We start from the raw sequence: 18,595 nt of genomic DNA on the forward strand, positions 1-18,595 counted from the left end.
CAACACGTGACTTTTGGAAACGAAGCTTTCTCAGAGACGGCGGTCAGTGCTCTGAAGCCTGTTTCCTGGACACTCGTCTCACACACGCGATGACTAATCGTGAATTACAGCCGCGGTGACCTCGCAGCGCATCCTCTGGTCTCTGTGACGCCTCGCAGGGAACGGCTACTTAGCAGCCGGCCGTTCACCCCAACAGCGAGGGACTCAGGGCCACCTCTCCCACGCAGGGTGGTGGCTTACGCTGTTAGAAGAACTGAATTCCTGAAGGTACCTCAAGGCTGATCCCCAACTTACAGCCTAACGCGTGGCAGACGCCACCCCATCAGCTCCGGGAGAGTGTAAACAGTTTCACTGGAGACTTGCTTCCAGAAAGACCACCCGACGGGGCTGACCTTGTGCCCCCTGGAAGGTCTCAGGCCTGGGCCGGAGCCTTGTGTCCAGGGCAGCAGCGTGCTTGGGGACCGAGGCTCGCTCAGCTGAGGAATCCCCGTCTCCTGCTCGTGCGTCCAGCAACCGGTGCTCGGGATGTTTCCAGAAAGGAGGCGGCTCCCCCACCACGAGGGCAGAGCCCCGGCCTAGGCTGCCTTCTGCCTCTGCTCCTCCTGCGGGGGTGGCGGTTGGCAGGGGTTGGCAGGCGCCACCCGCCACTCACTCCTTGCGGCCGGCCCCGCCCTCCACCCCCAAGGGCAGAGACGCCCCATCCCCACGCCCGCTCGGAAAGCCAGTTCGGTGCCGGACCCCTCCGGGCTGTGGGCCCCCCTGCCGTCTCCTCCCTCCACCTTGGCTGTCCCAAGACGAGCCCCCGTGGCGCCTCACCCTGACGGCCCTCTCCAGCTGGGACAAGGCCTCCTGGTACCGTGGGACCAGCGGCTGCAGGAGCTCACTGGGGGTGTCGTGCCGCTCCAGCCTGGGCACCCCGCCTTCCCTGAGCATCCGGACGAACCTCCTCTCCTGCGGGGAAGGAGCACGTGAGAGGAAGAGGCTCCCGCCCCGCCCGGGCCCCACCTCGGGCTGAGACCCCCAGGCTGACCTGCACCTCGAGGAGCAGCGTGAAGGCCTGTCCGGATTTTCCGGCGCGGGCAGTTCTTCCAACCCTGAAACAGAGCACAGCCTCCTCCAGAGCCGTGGCCCCCAGCCCCTGAGGGCTGTTGGGACCAGGCTTTCTCCACAAGCCACCCCCTCCCCAGACCCAAGGCTAGTCCCGCACCGGTGCACGTAGGTCCGCAGGTACTGGGGGGCATCGTAGTTCACCACCAGCTGCACGCCCTGCACGTCGATGCCGCGGGCCGTGGCGTCGGTGCTGATGAGGCTGGCAGGACACGAGGGGCCGCGGGCCCTGCCTGAGGCCGGGAGCAGGGACACACGCCCCTTCCCGCCCTGCTGGGGACCCCGCCACGGAGCTGGGGAGGGCCCGAGGTGCCCTTCAGGAACCCAGGCTGACGCCGGAGCGAGCGCCCTCCCCAGAGCAGGACCCCGGCCTGTCTTCCTAGGTACTCACAGCTGGATCTTCCCCTGCTGAAAGCGCTTCAAGATCAGCTTCCTAGCGCCAGGCCCGTAGCGGGAGGAGAAGTCGGCCACGCGCACGCCCCCGAAAGCCTGGACTAGCAGGAAGAGCCTGGGCGGGAGAGGCCAGAGCCGGGTGGGCTGGGGGAACCACCTCCTCTCCCCTCCAGTCCCTGCACCACACGGGCCTCACCTGTGGGAGTTCTCACGGGAGTTGGTGAAACACAGGACCCTTGAGAGATTCATCTCCAGGATCAGGTGCAGGACGACCAACGGCTTGAGACGGAGGCTGCAGGGCACGTAGCGATGCTGCGGGGGACGGTGCGAGGTTGGCCACAGCCCGGTGCCTAGACGCGCCCCCTCCCCCCTCCAAGTGCCCTGCTCACCGTGAGCCCCGCAGGGAAGGTATACTTCCCACCCAAGTCCCCGGCCACGTCCACGTCGGGGTCTCTGAGGCCCCCGTGCACCGACCCCGTGGAAAAGAGCCGGGGCCGGTAGAGGCCGAGCTGCTGCAGCTTTTCGGGGTTCTGGGTCAGAGTGGCTGAGAAGAGTAGTTTCTGCAGTGGCATCTGGGGGCAGCAGACGCTGGAAAGGGAGGGCACGCTGGGAAAGCAGCACCCCAGCCTGGTGGGAGAGCGTCTCAGACGGGGGACAGCAGAGGGGACCAGCTCAGGGTGGCCCCACTGGGCGCAGAGCAGAGTGCAGGGCCTGGTACCTGGCTGCAGTCACAGCCCGGGGCTGTGTTCTCTGGAGCAGAGCAAAGGGATCCCTACTGCCCTCACTGGGAAAGGCCGCGGCCACCACCCGCGGCAGCCAGGCCTGGTGCATGCTGTCTATCACGCGGTCGGCCTCATCGATGACCTGCGGGGCGGGGGGGCGGTGGTCAGCTTAGGGTCTGGGCCCGGGCCTCCCTCCACGTGGGCCACCTACCAGGAAGCGGAGATGCTGGAGGCTGAATCCTGGGGTCTGCTCGACGTGGTCTACCAGGCGGCCAGGGGTGGCCACCACGATGTCTGCCAGGCAGCGGAAGCCGTCTGCTCTGTGGAGCGGAGAGTGGCTCAGGAGGCCACCCTGCACTGACCACCCCCCGACGTGGGGACCCTGTGGACGGCGGCGCTCCGCTCCCCGGGGCCAGATGGCTACGATGCGGCTGCACAGAGCGAGCCCACCTCTGGGAGGAGCCCACAGACCAGAGGAACCTACGTGTCCTGCACGAGACTCTCCCGCTCCTTGGCCAGCGACTTCTGCCCGGTGACCAGGGCGACCCGAAGAGGAGTGGCATCTGTGTAGACGCTGAACACTTTGCTCACCTGGAGGAAAAGCAGCCATGAACAGCGCGACCTGAGGCCCCGCGCCGCAGTGACGAAGCCCCCGGCTCTGACCTCCAGGCATGGGCCCACGTACCTGCTGGGCCAGCTCCTTGGTCGGCAGCACAACCAGGGCCCGAACCTGGCACACGGCTCGCCGTAGCAGGGCCTGTGGGGTAGACAGCCGCCCGCATCAGCCTGCCCCCCGCGTCCGCCCGCGCCCGTGTCAGCCGCTCCTGCCTGCAGACCCGCCTGGAGGGCGAGGGCTCCCTGCGCTCACCTGCACCACGGGGATGACGAAGGCCAGTGTCTTCCCACTGCCCGTTGGGGCAGACACACAGAGGTCGCTAGGCCGGTAGCCGCCTCTGCTTACCAGAAACCCGTTGGCTGCGCTCTCCAGGAGAGCGGGAATCACTGCTGCCTGCACTGGACAAGGAACGGCGAGACGCACGTCACATCGGTGCAGGGACACCCAGTACCAGCACAGGCACTGGAGACGGCCGCCTCCCTGTCTGTGACCTCTGGGCTGGGCTCTCGCTCAAGGTCCGCACCAGAGCCTCCCGGAGTGCTGAGAGGCTGGAGGTGCCGAGTCCAGGACCACACCTGCCACTGGACGTGTGCACAGGCTGCCTGTGTGGACAGCTGCTGAGCGAGGGCCTTGCACGGTTCTGGGAGAAGATGCTCTGGAAGGAAACCCTGCTCCCACCGCCACCCCATCCCACCTGCGCAGGGCAGGGGCACCTGGAAAGTAGGACGAGATGCCCTGAGCCCGCAGCCTCTTCCGCAGGTCCGGGTGGACTTCCGGGATATCCTCAATAGGCACCAGGCCTTCGGTGACACTCTTTCCAACGCAGCTTGGCTCAGCCAGCCACGCCGGCAGGAAAGGCTGGACCTATCACAGAGGGAAAGAGAAAGACGCGGTGGACACTCCCGAACCCGCCAGGCCAGCAGAGCAGGGCCCCATGAGCCAAGCGCTCAGGACACTCAGGCTGAAGAGGCTGCAGGAAAGAGGCAAACTTTCTAGCTTCTCCTAGACCGCCCACGTCTCACTCTCCGAGAAGCCTTTAAAAGGTGTGAAAAATACATACCAGAAAGCGCCACTCCCTGAGCCAGACCACCCAGGGGCACCTTCGCACCTAGTGACACCCGTGCCCCAATGACATCTGTGCTCCGGACTACACCCGCAAGGTGCCCGTGACCTGTTTGCTATCACTGGCTCTGCACCAACCGTACAAAGCCTCTGTCGTTTTACACAACAAACTCATTGCTACCTCGGGGCCTTTGCCCCAACTCGGCCCTCTCCCTGGCACACACCTCCCTGCCCCCACCACACCTTAACCAGGCTGATTCCTGTCTTCTGATTCCAACTCAAAGTGGATCTCCCCAAGGGCACTCTGCCCAGCCTCTCTTATTCTTCATGATGACGATCACGCTCCAGACATCCTTTAACTCACGTATTCGACTACTGAAATCTTATGCTGACATGAATCTGCTACTCGCCCAGGAACCTGGTAGACCTGGTAGGATCTCCCATCTTGTTCGCTAGATTGGTGAGCACAGTGGAATGGGCACCAAGGAAGCGAAGCTGTTTAGAGAGATCTCTGTGACAGCAGCACGGAAACCAAGTCAACCCGCTGGTTTCGGAAAAGAAAGAGAACTCTTACAATTGAAAGTAGAAGTGCCGAGTTTGCACAGGATTCAAACCGTAAACAAGGATGCTAAGACATCAACAGTCGACCGGCTCAGGTGTTCACTCACCGAACACAAACCATACACCCATCAGGCGCAAGCACCGTCCTCCAAGCCGCCCCACGAACACAAGCCGCGGTAACGACAGCCACCCCAGCGCTGCAGCCTCCCCCCCGGGCCGCTCACCTTTGGCGCCTTGCTTCTCCCGAAGCCCCCGAGCACCAGGGCGTGGGCTGGGGGACCAGAAGCCTCTTCGGGGGGCGGCCCGCCCTGGCCCTCCGGCGACCCCGCGGCTTCGGTGCCCACGCTGTTCCCCGCCGGCGCCTCCTCGCTGCTGTCTGCGCGGCAGAAACGGGGGCGGGGCGGCGCGTCAGCCCCACGCGGTCCCGAGTCCCAGGGCCCCGCCCCGCGAGGCCCTACCTGCGCCCGCGTCCTCATCCTCGTCGTCCGCCTTCCGCCGCTTGCAGGGAGGTGCGTGCGGGCTCCCCGGCGCCCCGCCGCTCTTGCGCCTCCGCGTTCTGCGCGGCCGCCGTCGCCGCTTCCCCGCCGCCTGAGCGGTCTGCGCGGCCTCCGCGGGCTCCGAGGGTTCTTGCTGCGGCGGCTGCTTCTGCAGCTCCCGCTCTCGGGCCCGGCACCGCAGCCGCTCCAGCAGCGCGCGAGCCCGGCCGTCCGCCTCGGCCTCCGCCCCGGCTGCCTCCGGGTCCGCGTACCGCGCAACGTGGAAGAGCGCCATGCCACCGCCGCGCGCCAGTCCGGCCCGACGCGCCACGATGACGAGGGCGCGACGTCATCAGGCGCCGGCGGTGACGTCAGTGGCGCGCCGGGAGGCGGAGCCGGTGGGCGGCTGGGTTGGTCTCTGCCGCGTGGGGTGGCGGCATGGAAGGGGAAGCCGGCCCTGGGGGCGCGCGCCGGGCGCTGGGCCGCCTGGTGGAGGCGGTGCTGGCAAACCGAGGCAAGGCCAACGCCGTGTTCGACATCCTGGCCGTGCTGCAGGTGGGGGCCCGTGGGGAGCGGCGGGGGTCGCGGCCGGGTCCCGGGGTTGGAGACCAGAATGGGGGCCTTCTCGGGCTCTGACGAGGTGGGGCTTGGGTTCGGAATGCGGCAGCTAATTGCAAAGCGGAGTTCAGGACTTTTCTGGGGGTATTCTCCAGTCTCGCAGGGCTCCCAGGTTGGAGGGTCGGGTGCGGGGTTTGGCAGAGGTGGGATGGGAGGGTCACGCGGGCTCAGGGGTGGGGTGGGGTGGGGCTGGGGTCCTGGTCGGGAAAGGGGGCAGGGGCCACAGCTTCAGGCAGGGCACCCCGCGACCGGCATCTCCCCGCAGTCTGAGGACCAGGAGGAGGTCCACGAAGCGGTGCGTGCATGCAGCCGACTTTTCGGGGCCCTGCTGGCCCGCGGAGAGCTGTTTGTGGGCCAGCTGCCCTCTGAGGAGATGGTCATGGCAGGTCAGTGTCCAGGAGGGCCTGGTCTCTGACAAGGTTAGAGGGGGATCTTGCTAACATGGGATGAGACCCGCCCCCCGGCCCCAGAACTCCATCATAGGCCATGCGGGTCGGTGGGATCGGGAGATTGTGTTTGGGGGAAGGGGTGGGTAATAGGGGCGTTGAAGCCAGGTGTAAGTAAAGGTTGGGTGGGGTGGAACTGTTGGTCTTGTTTTGCGCCTCTTGTGGGATTTGATGATGCGTATGGTTGACTGTTAATTCCATGGAGGTTTAGAGTTATGTGTCTCAGCCCTTGGCGCGTCTGGGTCTTGGGGTGAAAGGAGAGAGGATCCTGCCTGGGGGAACGTGCTGGTCCTGCCCCAGGTCTGGAACCACAGTGACTCGTTTTCACTCATTCCTCGGCTGGGCTGAGTAGAGGGCAGGGGGAGGGTGGGGCTGGGTCCCGTCTGGCGTGTGCGGGCGTCGGTGTGGGCTGACCGCCCTGCCCCACCTGCAGGGTCCCGGGGGGCCACTCGCAAGTACAGGGTGTGGATGCGGCACCGGTACCACAGCTGCTGCAACCGCCTGGGGGAGCTCTTGGCTCGCTCCTCCTTTCGGATCAAGGTGAGTCTGGGCCGCTAGCCTTGCTTGCCCGCGCAGGGGTCTGCGAGGGGTCTGGGGCCGTGGCTGCAGGTGCCGGTCCAGGTGAGGGTGCTGTCTCCTTCTGTGGCTGGTTCCTCTGGGTGTGGCTGCGTCCGTCCTGTCTCCTGATTCTCACAGGAGCTTTATCTTGCGGGTGTTCAGGCCTGAGGGCTGGGGGAGCTCTGTGGGCCTGTCTGCAGGGGTGACGTGTGGCGGGCGCCTCGCGGTCCCTTTGCCGCCCCTCCTAGGAGCTGGCCCTCAGCACCCTCATGAAGTTCGTGCAGCTGGAGGGCGAACACCCCCTGGAGAAGCCCAAGTGGGAAGGCAACTATCTGTTCCCCTACCAGCTCTTCAAGGTGAGGCCCAGGCTGCCCGCTTGCGGGTCTCCCCGGCTGCCTGTGGGTTGTGGGGTTTGGGGGGACTCTGGAAGCCCCCCCCAGACTCTGCTATGTGAGCTCCACACCTGGGCCGCCTGTCCTGGGGGTCAGAGAGGTGCTCACCACCTTGTTCCCCCTCCCCTGCAGTCGGTGGTAGGAGGCCTGCTCTCTCCAGAAGAGGACCGCTCCCTGTTGCTCTGTCAGTTCCGGGAGTACCTGGAACACGACGACATCCGCTACCACACGATGCAGGCCGCGGCGGACGCTGTGGCCCGGGCCACTGATGGGCGCCCTGAGGTGAGCCGCCTGGGTCCGGGGAGGATGGGGGCAGGGGGGTGATGGGCACGCGGCGTCCAGGTGCTCAGGCCAGGTCTGCGGCAGGTGCCCCTCGCTTTTTGGAACAACGCCTTCACGCTGCTGTCCTCCGTGAGCCTGCCCCGCCAGGAGAGCGCCCACCCCAGCTTCTACGTGAAGCACGCGGGTAAGCGCCGGGGCTGGGAGGGCGGGAGGGCAGGGGCCCGGCCTTCTCCCGTGTCGGGTGACCCCTCGCTTTATCTGCAGAGCTCTCGGACAAGTGGAAGGTCATTCATCTGAGGGTGAGACGCCCTGGGTGGGTGGTGGTTTCCCTGGGAATCCCCCGGTCCTGGGCTAGCGCCCCCTTCCTGGCCTTGTCAGCCACCGGGGTCACAGGAGGCCCCGAGGGCCCAGGCACGGTTCCCGGAGGTCAGAGGCGGCCTGCCCAGACCTCTCTGGGGCTGAGTGTCACTGCCAGGGCGGCTGTGAACACAGGGCCTGTGGCCGAGAGGGAGGTGTTCTCTCGCTGGGGTTTCTTAGGCCCTGGCTCCGTAGCGGAGGCAGGAGGAGAGTGGGCACGACTGGGAGCGTGGGCACACCCACCCTGCCGCCTCCCCACAGGAGCACAGGAAGGCCTTCCAGCAGATGTGGCTCGGCTTCCTCAAGCACCAGGTAGGGGTGGGGGAGGGACCCCGGGGCTGGGCTCCAGCAGGCGGGGCGGGCCTCACCGACCTGACTGCTGCTTCCGGCAGCTGCCTCTCCGCATCTGCAAGAAGGTGCTGGTGATCATGCATGACTCCATCTTGCCTCACCTGGCACAGCCTAGCCTCATGATCGACTTCCTCGCCCGCGCCTGTGACGTCGGTGAGCAGGGAGCGCCTGGCGGGCCCGGAGCCGGGAGCAGCAGGACCAGGGCGGCGGTGGGGCGGGGGGCTCTGCAGCCCCGGGCCAGGCAGCCGGCGGGGGTGTGCCGTCGGGTTGGGCTCCACGGCTGCGTGTCTGTTTGCAGGTGGAGCCGTCAGCCTCCTGGCTTTAAACGGACTTTTCATCCTGATTCATAAGCACAACCTGTAAGTGTCCGCCTCGGGGTCTGAGGGCTTTTCAGCTCTGCCCGTTCATCCGTGACCCCGGCCGGGATTCCTGATCTGTTCTGTTTGTGGCTCTGCCCCGACACGTGCTCCGTCACTCACCTCCGCCTCCAGGGAGTACCCTGACTTCTACCGGAAGCTGTATGGTCTGCTCGACCCGTCTGTCTTCCACGTCAAGTACCGGGCGCGCTTCTTCCACCTGGCTGACCTCTTCTTGTCGTCCTCGTGAGTGGGGGCGGGGCTGGGGACACCTGGCCTGGCTCAGAGCCGCAGGGCTGCCTGGGCCCCGCCCATCCCTGTGGGGCTGCGGGCCCGCAGGCCAGGACGGGAGCTGGGGGCTGGCATGGAGGAGTGGAGTCTTACGCCTCCCCCCTGCACCCCCCAGGCATCTGCCTGCCTACCTGGTGGCTGCCTTCACCAAGCGCCTGGCCCGCCTGGCCCTGACGGCGCCCCCCGAGGCTCTACTCACAGTTCTGCCCTTTATCTGCAACCTGCTGCGCAGACACCCAGCCTGCCGCGTCCTCGTGCACCGCCCCAGGGGCCCTGGTGAGTGTGGCCGGAGCCCCTGGGAGGCCTGGCCAAGAGGCCAGCACGTAGGTGCAGGTGGCAGAATGGAGCCTGGGTCTCGTTCCTAGAGCTGGACGCCGACCCCTATGACCCCCGAGAGGAGGACCCTGCCCGGAGCCGAGCCCTGGAGAGCTCCCTGTGGGAGCTGCAGGTGAGGGCGCCCTGCCTTCCGGTCACTCCCTGGGCTTCCTGGAGCCGCCCCACCTGGGCGCTCCCCCTCGGCCTCCCACCCAGCCCCACCTGCACGCCCCTGCCAGCATCTCTTCCAGGTCCCCAAGGATCCCACCTTGCCTTGTCACTTCGCTCACCCAGGGGAGCCTTTGCCTCCGTCTGTCCTGTCCCTGGCCTGCAGAGGTGGTGGGATGGTCCCCTGCTAAGTGCGTCCTGTGCCCCTCGCTTTGCCCACGAGGGGCGGTGACATCCCACGTGCCTCTCCAGGCCCTCCAGCAGCATTACCACCCCGAGGTGTCTAAGGCCGCCAGCGCCATTAACCAGGCACTGTCCGAAGCCGAGGTCAGCATCGCGCCGCTTCTGGAGCTCACCGCCTTCCAGGTGAGGCTGTGAGGCGGGCCGGGCGCTGGGCAGTGAGGGCCGTGCAGCACAGGGCGCGTGACCGGCCGCCTGTCCCCGCCCCGCAGATATTCGAGCAGGACCTGCAGAAAAAGGGGCCCGAGCCAGTGCCATTGGAGTTCATCCCGGCCCAGGGCCTGCTGGGCCGGCGGGGCGACCTCTGTGCCCAGCACTTCACGCTGAGCTGACCTTGTGCGCCCCGCTGCACCCGACAGATGGTCTTGTGGGAAAGCTGCTGGGGGGTGCTGGTGGGCGGGGGTCTCGGGAGTTGCAGGTCCTTCACCTGTGCCCCTGGGGCTGGGGTCAGAGCGCTGGCGGGGTGCCCTCCCGTCCACCTGCCGCCCCTCCACCCGCCTACCCTGCTGGCCTCACCGGAGGGTGCTGCTCGGGGCCCTCCCTTCCCTGTGGCCTGGTGGGGAGGAGCGAGGTGGGGTATGGGGGGCGCTGCAGGGCAGCCCCTGCTTCTGGGGCCTCAAGTTACAAGCGTGCCGGGTCGTGGCTTCTGTCGGCCCCTGCGATTCCCCCCCAAGTCGCGCCAGGCCCTCTGCATCGCTGTGCTTCCTGACACGGGGCGGCCGTGAGAGCCTCTCTGCTGCAGTTAGACTGTGACGTGGGAGCGACGGGGTGGCTCTGTGCCCCGGTCAGCCTCGGCGGGGAGCACAGAGAGGGGCACGAGCTCTCTGTGCCTGGCCAGGCCCTACTGAGGTCACCTTTGTCCCCAGAAGCACAGTGAGTCCGGGGGTGAGCGTCTGCCCCATCGAGGGGTTACAGGCGGGGCCGGTCCATTCCTCTACCCCCTGAGCGGAGTGGGCCAGCAGCCCGGTTGTTTCCACGGGTATCTTTTAGAGGTTTCTTTTCTGCCAAAGGTGGCGGGTTTTCCGGCTCTGGTAGTGACCCTGTTTCCTTTAAAAAACCCGCTCGGTCCGGCAAACGCCTGGAGCCGGCCCACGGTTGGCAGGGGCTGGTGGGGGCACGGGGTGGGGCAGCCCACAGGGAGATAAGATACCTCGCTGCCCTTTGCTGCTCCTGGCCCCGCCCTGCTCCTCCCCCCGGGGAGCAGGGTGGGAGCTCGTGGTGGGCACCCTGGAGTCACAGCAGGGAAGGGTTCTGCCAGTCTGGTGTCCAGGTACCCCCCACCGGCCTGGGGTCCCAGTGCACCCTGCTGGTAGCAGCACACCACGTGGCCCCGCTGCCCTTCACCCGTCTTCCCACGTCTGTTACTGAGCTGGAAACCGCCTTGTCCCTGGGGCGCAGGGCTTGCCTGGAGCAGGGGGCGGGGGTGGGCGGTCTTGAGAGACCCGGGCCGTCTGGCACCAGGAGAGTCCAGTGGGCCAGAGGCCGCCGTGGCCTTGTGCGGGGATGCCAGGGGGCAGTGCTGGACGGCCTGAGGCCTCCCGCTTTTCTTGAAAAATGCTACTGTGTAAAAAAATTTACAAACTACAAAACACTTGAACAGGCTCTCTTGGTCTTGTCTGCATTCGGCGTCCTGCGCTCCCGTAGGTCCTGGCTGTGGCCCGTAGCCGCGCTGGTGCCCGGGCAGCTGCACTCTGCCGTGTTTGCCCTCCGACAGGTCCCCATTTCCTGTCCTCTGGCCCTGGTTGTCCGTGGGGGAAGAGGGGTGAGAGTGCCCTTCCCAGCGGCTGTGAGGGTGGCTGAGAGGCCGCGTGGTGGGTTGGAGGTAAGAACTGAACGGGGGGGCTGGGGCCACTGCTGGGGCTCTGCCTGTCCTTCAGGAGCCCGAGGGGTAGCCGGGACAGCCTCTGGGGCACGTGGGGCTGACTGCAGGGCTCCTGGCTCCAGGGGAGGTACAAGCTCAGACTTTCAAGGGCTTTGGAACCACCTGGGATCAAGTAAGATGTCTACGTGGGCGGGCGGAGGGAGGGAAGGGCCTCGGGCAGGCGTACCTGAGGGTGGAGGACATAGCGGCTCCCTGGTCTGTACCAGGAGACCATCCTGAGCCGCTTGTGAGCGACCCACCTCTGAGCCCAGAGACGAGAGTGCAGGCGCTTAGAAAGAGTAAACGTTTATATGTTTAAAAAGAAGAAAAGACAGGCACCAGCGAATCCGCTACTGGCAGCCTCAGCCCTCCAGGGCTCCCTTGGAGGAGGCTGAAGGGGAAGCCCGCTGCCCTTTGCTTAACTACAGCCCTGCCCCGGGTTGTTTGGCCTTTAGTAAGTTACAAAGCAGCTCGCGTCTAACTAGGAACTCCAGTGAAAGAGCAGCGTGTGGGGAGATGGGGAAGCCTGCTCGCTCCCCAGCCCCGTAACCCACCCTCTCCTCTGCCGCCACTTCGCCCGCACAGACCCTCATGCTTCCCGCGCCGGGGGAGAGGCCAGGTGCACCTGCCCAAAGCCTCCCTCCACCTGCCCACGCAGACGTTTTGTTTGTGGCGCTGGGGACGCTGTTGTTCCCTAGGTCCAGTTTTTACAAATTGCTTAAAAAAAGATTTCAGACACAGAATGAATACCTTTTTAGCTTAAGTATGCCCCGTTTGATATTTGAGATGCACTAAATTTTAAAAGTTAAAGTGAAATCCACAAAACATAAAACTAACCACTGTAAAATGCGTGATTCAGGGACTTCCCTGGTGGCACAGTGGTTAAGAATCCACCTGCCAACGCAGGGGACACGGGCTCGAGCCCTGGTCTGGGAAGGTCCCACATGCCGCAGAGCAACTAAGCCCGTGTGCCACAACTACTGAGCCTGTGCTCTAGAGCCCGCAATCCACAGCTACTGAGCCCGTGCACCACAACTACTGAGGCTGCGCTCCAGAGCCCGCAAGCCACAACTACTGAAGCCCGTGTGCCTAGAGCCTGTGCTCTGCAACAAGAGAAGCCGCTGCAATGAAGACCAGTGCAGCCAAAAATAGATAAAATAAATTTATAAAAATGCATGAGTCAGTGGCATTCGTGCATCCATGACATGTGACCGTTGCCTGTATATAGTTCTAGAACTTTCTGTCGCCCGTGAATGGTGTGTATCCTGACCTCTCCTGTTTCAAGAGGAGGCCCATGTCCATGGGAAGGCGTCTGGAGGCCAGAAGTCCCCACAGGCCTGCTCGGGGCCCCATGGAGTGGGCTCTGCCATCTTTTCCCTCCAAGGCCGGGTGGCCACTCAGAGCTGGGTCAGCCCCAGGCCTCCAGCAGGAATCGGAAACCTGAGTGGACGCGCAAAGCCAGGACCCTCGGGCGGCAGCACCTGGGCTGGGGTCTATAGGAGGGAGGTCCACGCATTCTGGGCTGCCAGCCTGCCATGCCCGCCCCCGGGAGTCTGGCGTCTGGTGGGGGATTTAACCTGGTTGAAATTGAGGGCTGGCCTTTGTCTGGCTCCAGGAGGGACCCGAGGCCCCGGGCGTCCTGATGGGAGCACCATCTGCGGGGCCGCGGCCCGTCAGAGTCCCCGATGGGGGTCACGGCGGGGCTTTGGGCTGAGTGGCATCCGCTCCCCCTCCGGAGGGGCTGGACACTGGGGGCAGCCACGTGGGTCCCACAGCCCCGGTAAAATCGGAACGCCGAGGCGGGGAGCCCCCGGCTGGCAGCACACCGTGCGTGTGCTGTCGCACGTCAGGGCCCACGGGGAAGACACTGGACGCTCGTGGTCGGGGATCTCCGGGGTCTGTCCTGCGCCCTTCCCTTGGCCGGGGTACTTCACACCCCCTCCCTGCAGTGAACCAGGACCATGAGCACAGAGCCCTGAGGGGGCTCGGGTGGTCCTCCCGGGGGGTTGTCCAACCCGAGGGGATCTCAGGGGCCTTGGACTCGTCGTCGGTGTCGGGGTGGGGATGGTCTTGAGTGCCTGATGTTGGAGGGCCCCTGAGAAAGAGAGTCCCTGCACCTGCCACCCCACCAAGCAGTAAGGGGGTTGATACCCCGCTATGAGGAGGGTCCGGGGCAGGCCGGGAGGCACCTCCAGAATAGAAAGGTTGGCGGACGGTCTTGGACGGGGCGTCCAGGATCGCCAGGGGCAGCAGGGCAGACGGGAGCCTCACGGAGGGGAAGAGGGTCTCTCGGGGTGCCAGTGAGGACAGGTAGTACCTCGCGTGCCAGGGGGCCGCCGAGTCCTTCCCAAGTGCCTTGAGTCCAGGCTCCTCGCAAGGAGCCCCGCCGTGGGTGTGCCTGCCCAGACGGCCCGGGCCCTGCCTCCCTGCCTCATTCGCTCAGCGTGACGGTGGTTTCCCTGCTGCCCATCTCAGGGCAGCCTGCCCTCCTCCTGACTCAAACGCTGCTTCTCTGTTCCTGGCACATACATCTGTCCCGACCCCACCGGGGAAAGGGGGGACCCTGAGCAGCAGAGACCTCATTTCTGCCGCATCCGGAGCCGGAGCTTGAAGTAGAGTTTCAACCCCGCGGCAGAAACACAGGGACGCGTCGTTTCCTGCACGACCCGTGGTCCTGCCTCTCGAGTTACTGAGACCCAGTGAGCCAGGGACATGGGGGACCCCTTCCTGCATCTGCGGCGGGCCCCCGCTGCACGATACCACGGCTCCAGGGCTGTCGGGTCCAGGGTTTCAGAAAAGCTTGGAGGGAGGGCGGGGGTGGCCCGATGTTGGGGGGGCGCTGCCTGCTGTGTGCCCGGGGCGCCGTCCCCTGGTCCTGCTGCACAAACAGGCCAGCCCTGTCTGTCCCTCTGTCCCTCTGTCTCCCTGTCTGTCTCTCTGTCTCCCTCCAGGAGACGAATGGGGCTGTTGGATGATTAAGTCACAGTCACACGCGTAATGAGGAACGTATCACGAGACGCGGAGAACACTCTCCAGCGATAGGAGTGCTCAAGCATTTAACGGGCATGTAGCAAGTAAGCTGCAGAGAACCGGATGTCCGAGGGGTGCCTCCTGAAACAGCCAGGGCGTAGACCTTGGGGAATGTGCGCCCCCACCAGGGCTTTCCCGCTGGGCTGGGGGCACGGGGTGGGGGGCAGCAGCTGGCCCCTAGCACTGAGCCGCCCTCCTCCGTGGGGCATGCTCCGTTAATGGAAGCCTCCCGGGGCCCCACCCCTGCTCCCAGCTGATCACGGCCTGGTGAGGTCACGGCCTCAGTGCCCACCGGCTGGTGCCCCGCTCTGTGCTCGGGAAAGTTGCCCAGCCCCTCCAGGCCTCGGTCCTCTCATCCACAAAGTGGGTGGTTCCAGGGGCTGTGGCTGCGTAGGAAATCAGTCCAAAACTTAGAGGCATGAAACGACTACAACATCGATTTCGCTCATGAGTCTGCAGCCTGCACAGGGCTTGCGGGGGGACAGCTGGTCTCTGCTCTCCTCGGCAGGAGCTGGGGCGGCTGGGACGTCGGGGCTGAGCTCCCTGAGGTCTGGGCTGTTCTAGGTCAGAGCCGGAGCCACTGAGGTCGTTAAGTACGGCGTGTCGAGGTCAGAGGAGGCCTGGACCACTGGCATTGCTTGAGGCTTAAAGGCCTGCCGAGACAGATGTGCTAAAGTAGGGCAAATGTTTCTTCTCCACACAGTTCATTTGTGCTCATTATAAAGACCTCGGTTACTATAGAGATGGGCGTCGGTGGGAAGGGAAAGCCGCACATGGAGGACCTGTGAGGCTCTGCAGTGATCAAGGAGATTCCCAGGAGACTGCTCTGGGAGATGGGCACTGCCCGGGGGGGCCAGCCACGAGGCTCTGGAAAGCCCAGAGGGTGGCCAGGGGCAGCAGCTCGCCTCTGCTGTAGAAAGCCGCCAGGACAGCGCGGACGTGAACGCTGTGTGCCTATAAAACTCTCTACAAAGTCGGGGTCAGATCCGGCCTGCGGGCCACAGCTTGCCCACCCCTGGTCTAGCGACCTTCCTGGTCTGTCTGTCTCTGGGTCTTCTTTGGTGGACATGGCCAAGAGCTATGCAAACAGTTCTTGTCCACGGAATGAACTTGGTCTGTAGGAGGGACGGTGGTGTCCCCCCCGCAGGTGGAAGGGGGCAGCTTTGCATCAGTTTGGGGGATTCACTTCAGTTCTCCCGGTAGGCCTGCTCTCGGGTCCCCCCAGGAACAGTTTGAAGTTTTATCAGCCGTTTCATTAGTTAACGGTTAAATCGACTCTCTGATACGCGTCCATTTGTATCTGTAGGTGAGTTATGCTTTTTCCCTTTTACAGAAACTGACCATTAATAGTCCCCGGGATTGGGCTTCCCTGGTGGCGCAGTGGTTAAGAATCCACCTGCCAGTGCAGGGGACACAGGTTCGAGCCGTGGTCCAGGAAGATCCCACATGCCACGGAGCAACTAAGCCCGTGCACCACAACTACTGAGCCTGTGCTCTAGAGCCCGTGAGCCACAACTACCAAGCCCACATGCCACAACTACTGAGCCCGCGCGCCTAGAGCCCGTGCTCCGCAACAAGAGAAGCCACCGCAATGAGAAGTCCATGCACTGCAACAAAGAGTAGCCCCCGCTCGTTGCAACTAGAGGAAGCCCGCGCGCAGCAGCGAAGACCCGATGCAGCCATAAATAAATAAATAAATAAATTTAAATCTATTTAAAAAACAGTCCCCGGGACCCCAGTCCCAGACACAACCGTGGTTGCCAGCTTGGTGCATATCTGCCCTCTCCCCAGCATCCCTTTAATGAAAAATCCCAGCATCACATCACAGGGCTCGTGCGCCCCAGCCACCCGTCTGCCTCGGAAACATGACGACACAGTGTGTGCATGTGGCATTCTCGCTGACTGGCCGCCCCGCATGTCCCCTGAGCTGTGATGTACTGAATTGTCATCGAATGTCTGTCATTGAAGTATTGATTCCCCCTTTCTTTTTTTTTTTTTTTTTTTCTTTGCGGTACGCAAGCCTCTCACTGCTGTGGCCTCTCCGGTTGCGGAGCACAGGCTCCGGACGCGCAGGCTCAGCGGCCATGGCTCACAGGCCCAGCCGCTCCGCAGCATGTGGGATCTTCCTGGACCGGGGCACGAACCCGTGTCCCCTGCATCGGCAGGCGGACTCTCAACCACTGCGCCACCAGGGAAGCCCCCCCCCCTTTCTTTTTTGACCCGTGAGGAATTTGTTTGAATTTCCGAGAGGCCGTTACTAATTTCTAGGGTTACTGGACACAACAGATTCCTGGGAAGTGGATTAAATATTAAACGTGTGGTCAGGTGTTCTCCCGGGAGAATGTGACATTGTCTGTGCTGTGACACCTTCTGTATCCCTCCCTCTGCATCCTCGCCACCCCAGAAGCTGCAGAGGCTGCCGCTGAACCAGTCTCAGTTGGGGGGCAGAGGGGAGGATTGGTCCCGAGTGGCAGGGCCTCTCCTTGGCGCCCACCCCCATTTAGCGGAGGCAGACAGGTGAGCATTTGCCTGGAAATCTGAGTCTCTTGCCAGAAGAAGGAGCCCCTGGCCCTGCTCCCCGCGCTGTGGCCCGTTCTCTGCCTGGCCTGTCTCTCGGGCAAAGCACTTCAGCGCTGCTCCCCTCCCCGCATAATGCCGGCTGGGATCTGGAGGCCCATCGCAAGCTGTGTGATCGGGGCCTCCAGGAGAGCCTCCCCAAGCAGGGTGCAGCCCCGACAGTCTCTGGGACGATGTGCGCGTTTCCCCGCAGGCCCCCTATCCCTCCCCTTACTGTTCCTGTGAAACAAACCGCCCCCAAACTCGGTGGCAAGAAACAGCATTTTACTATGTTCCCAAGTTCTCTGGGTCAGGAATTCAGAGGCAGGGCCCCCTGGGATGGCTCATGTCGCTCCACAGTGTCTGGGGCCCCAGCGGGCCGGTGGGGGCCTGGCGGAGATTCGAGGGCAGGGCCGGGTCCTTTGGAGGCAGCTGGACTCCCAGGGCTGGTTCTGTGGCTCTGGGGGCCTCGGGCCTGTGGATTCCACGGAGCGGCCAGGGCTCTGAGAGCAGGTGGACGCTGCGTGGCCTTTAATGACCCTGCTTCAGAAGTCACCCAGGGCCATTGGCTGTGCTCCCAGCCTCGAGGGAGGGAACACGGACCTCACCTCTGAACTGGAAGGCTGTCAAACCGCGGAGCCTCCGCTGGCCCCGGGCTGGGGGGAGGGAAGGTCCTTCCTCTTCAGGCATGGGGAGGAGGTTGTGCATGGAGGGAGACACTGACCCGGCTCTACCACTGTGGGCAAGTGACGTGCCCTGGCTAGGCCTCAGGGTCCCCACCTGTAAAGTGGTAACAAGAACAGCACACGTCCCGTGGGGAATGACGAGGGGTACATGGAGAATTGGGGGAATTAGTGTCCTGGGGCCACGTAACAAACACCACAAACTCCAAGGCTTAAAACAAGAGTAATTGGGATTCCCTGGTGGTCCAGTGGTTAAGAATCCACCTTCCAAGGCAGGGGACATGGGTTCAATCCCTAGTGAGGGAACTAAGTTGCCGCAGGACAGCTAAGCCCGCACGCCGCAGCTCTTGAGCCCATGCACTCTGGAGCACCACAACTAGAGAGAGCAGCCTGCGCACCGCCACTAAGATCCCGCTGCAGAGGCTTGTGGGAGGTGCCCCCTCCCTTTCTGACCCGCAAGAAGCCTTCCTGCGCATGTGCAGACAGGGCAGTTTCCCTGACCCCGGGAGGGGTCGTCTTATCTCTTTATTCCAGCAGAGCTCAGCTTCTGCCACCAGCTTTGTCCTTGGAGCGTCTGGGTGAGAACAGAGCTTCGTGGTCCTCCACTGGGTGAAGCCAGCTGTCCAGCGCAGGGCCCGTCCATCTCCTGCGTCACCCTGAGGCTCTAGGGGAGGAGCCTCCCTGCTTCCCCTGCCTCCCCTGCCTCCCCAGCCTCTGGTGCTGCCGGTGCCCCTGGTGTCCTGGGCTGGTAGCCGGCCTCTCCATCCTCGGCCAGCGCAAGGGCGGATGTGCTGCTTCACGAGGGTGACGGTGGGGCAGGATGCTGGGCCGCAGGGACACGCTTTCAGACATCTGGGCTTTGCGGCACTGGGTAAATTCTTACACGTCCAAGAAGCGATGAGGTTATGTGTTGGTTGTTGTTGAGGGACTGGGAGCTGGGGGCCTGCTGAGTGTTCCAGACAAAGGGATGGATGAGTGAAATGTGGTGGGCACAGTGGCGGGGACCAGACACGCATACAGCAACGTGGAAACATGGTGACAGGCAGGGTTTGATGAGAAAAAGGAGGGGAAACAGATTGAGATGTGGAAACACAATACCACTGGTGTGACTGGAAAACACACACAAAACAATCCTACACGTTTTGCAAGGATAC

The 18,595-nt window shown here is 63.9% G+C and overlaps 3 protein-coding genes across 3 annotated transcripts; 2 read left to right on the forward strand and 1 right to left on the reverse strand.

Moving 5' to 3' along the window:
• Nucleotides 1-463: 463 nt before the first annotated feature.
• DDX51 (DEAD-box helicase 51) lies at nt 464-5,260 on the reverse strand. Its single transcript, XM_027125189.1, is given in 15 exon segments — nt 464-602; nt 817-951; nt 1,031-1,094; nt 1,208-1,309; nt 1,499-1,615; nt 1,697-1,812; nt 1,890-2,088; nt 2,219-2,364; nt 2,434-2,542; nt 2,707-2,813; nt 2,908-2,979; nt 3,091-3,236; nt 3,552-3,702; nt 4,686-4,892; nt 4,894-5,260. Coding segments are annotated over 15 exon segments (2,037 nt in total). The 5' UTR covers nt 5,233-5,260; the 3' UTR covers nt 464-575.
• Nucleotides 5,202-10,905, forward strand: NOC4L (nucleolar complex associated 4 homolog). Its single transcript, XM_027125190.1, has 15 exons — nt 5,202-5,492; nt 5,821-5,941; nt 6,435-6,541; nt 6,808-6,915; nt 7,084-7,233; nt 7,318-7,417; nt 7,498-7,532; nt 7,852-7,902; nt 7,983-8,094; nt 8,240-8,300; nt 8,433-8,543; nt 8,704-8,864; nt 8,954-9,036; nt 9,324-9,437; nt 9,524-10,905. The coding sequence occupies exons 1-15, from the start codon at nt 5,376-5,378 to the stop codon at nt 9,641-9,643; spliced, it is 1,551 nt and encodes a 516-aa protein (XP_026980991.1). The 5' UTR covers nt 5,202-5,375; the 3' UTR covers nt 9,644-10,905.
• LOC113630087 (uncharacterized) lies at nt 9,890-11,512 on the forward strand. Its single transcript, XM_027125291.1, has 3 exons — nt 9,890-9,947; nt 10,202-11,133; nt 11,400-11,512. The coding sequence occupies exons 1-3, from the start codon at nt 9,890-9,892 to the stop codon at nt 11,421-11,423; spliced, it is 1,014 nt and encodes a 337-aa protein (XP_026981092.1). The 3' UTR covers nt 11,424-11,512.
• The last annotated feature ends 7,083 nt before the right edge of the window (nt 11,513-18,595 follow it).

This window comes from Aethalodelphis obliquidens, unplaced genomic scaffold (genome assembly GCF_003676395.1).
Source record: "Aethalodelphis obliquidens isolate GAN/ISIS:26980383/991018 unplaced genomic scaffold, ASM367639v1 scaffold28, whole genome shotgun sequence".
In the NCBI taxonomy this organism is placed as follows: domain Eukaryota; kingdom Metazoa; phylum Chordata; class Mammalia; order Artiodactyla; family Delphinidae; genus Aethalodelphis; species Aethalodelphis obliquidens.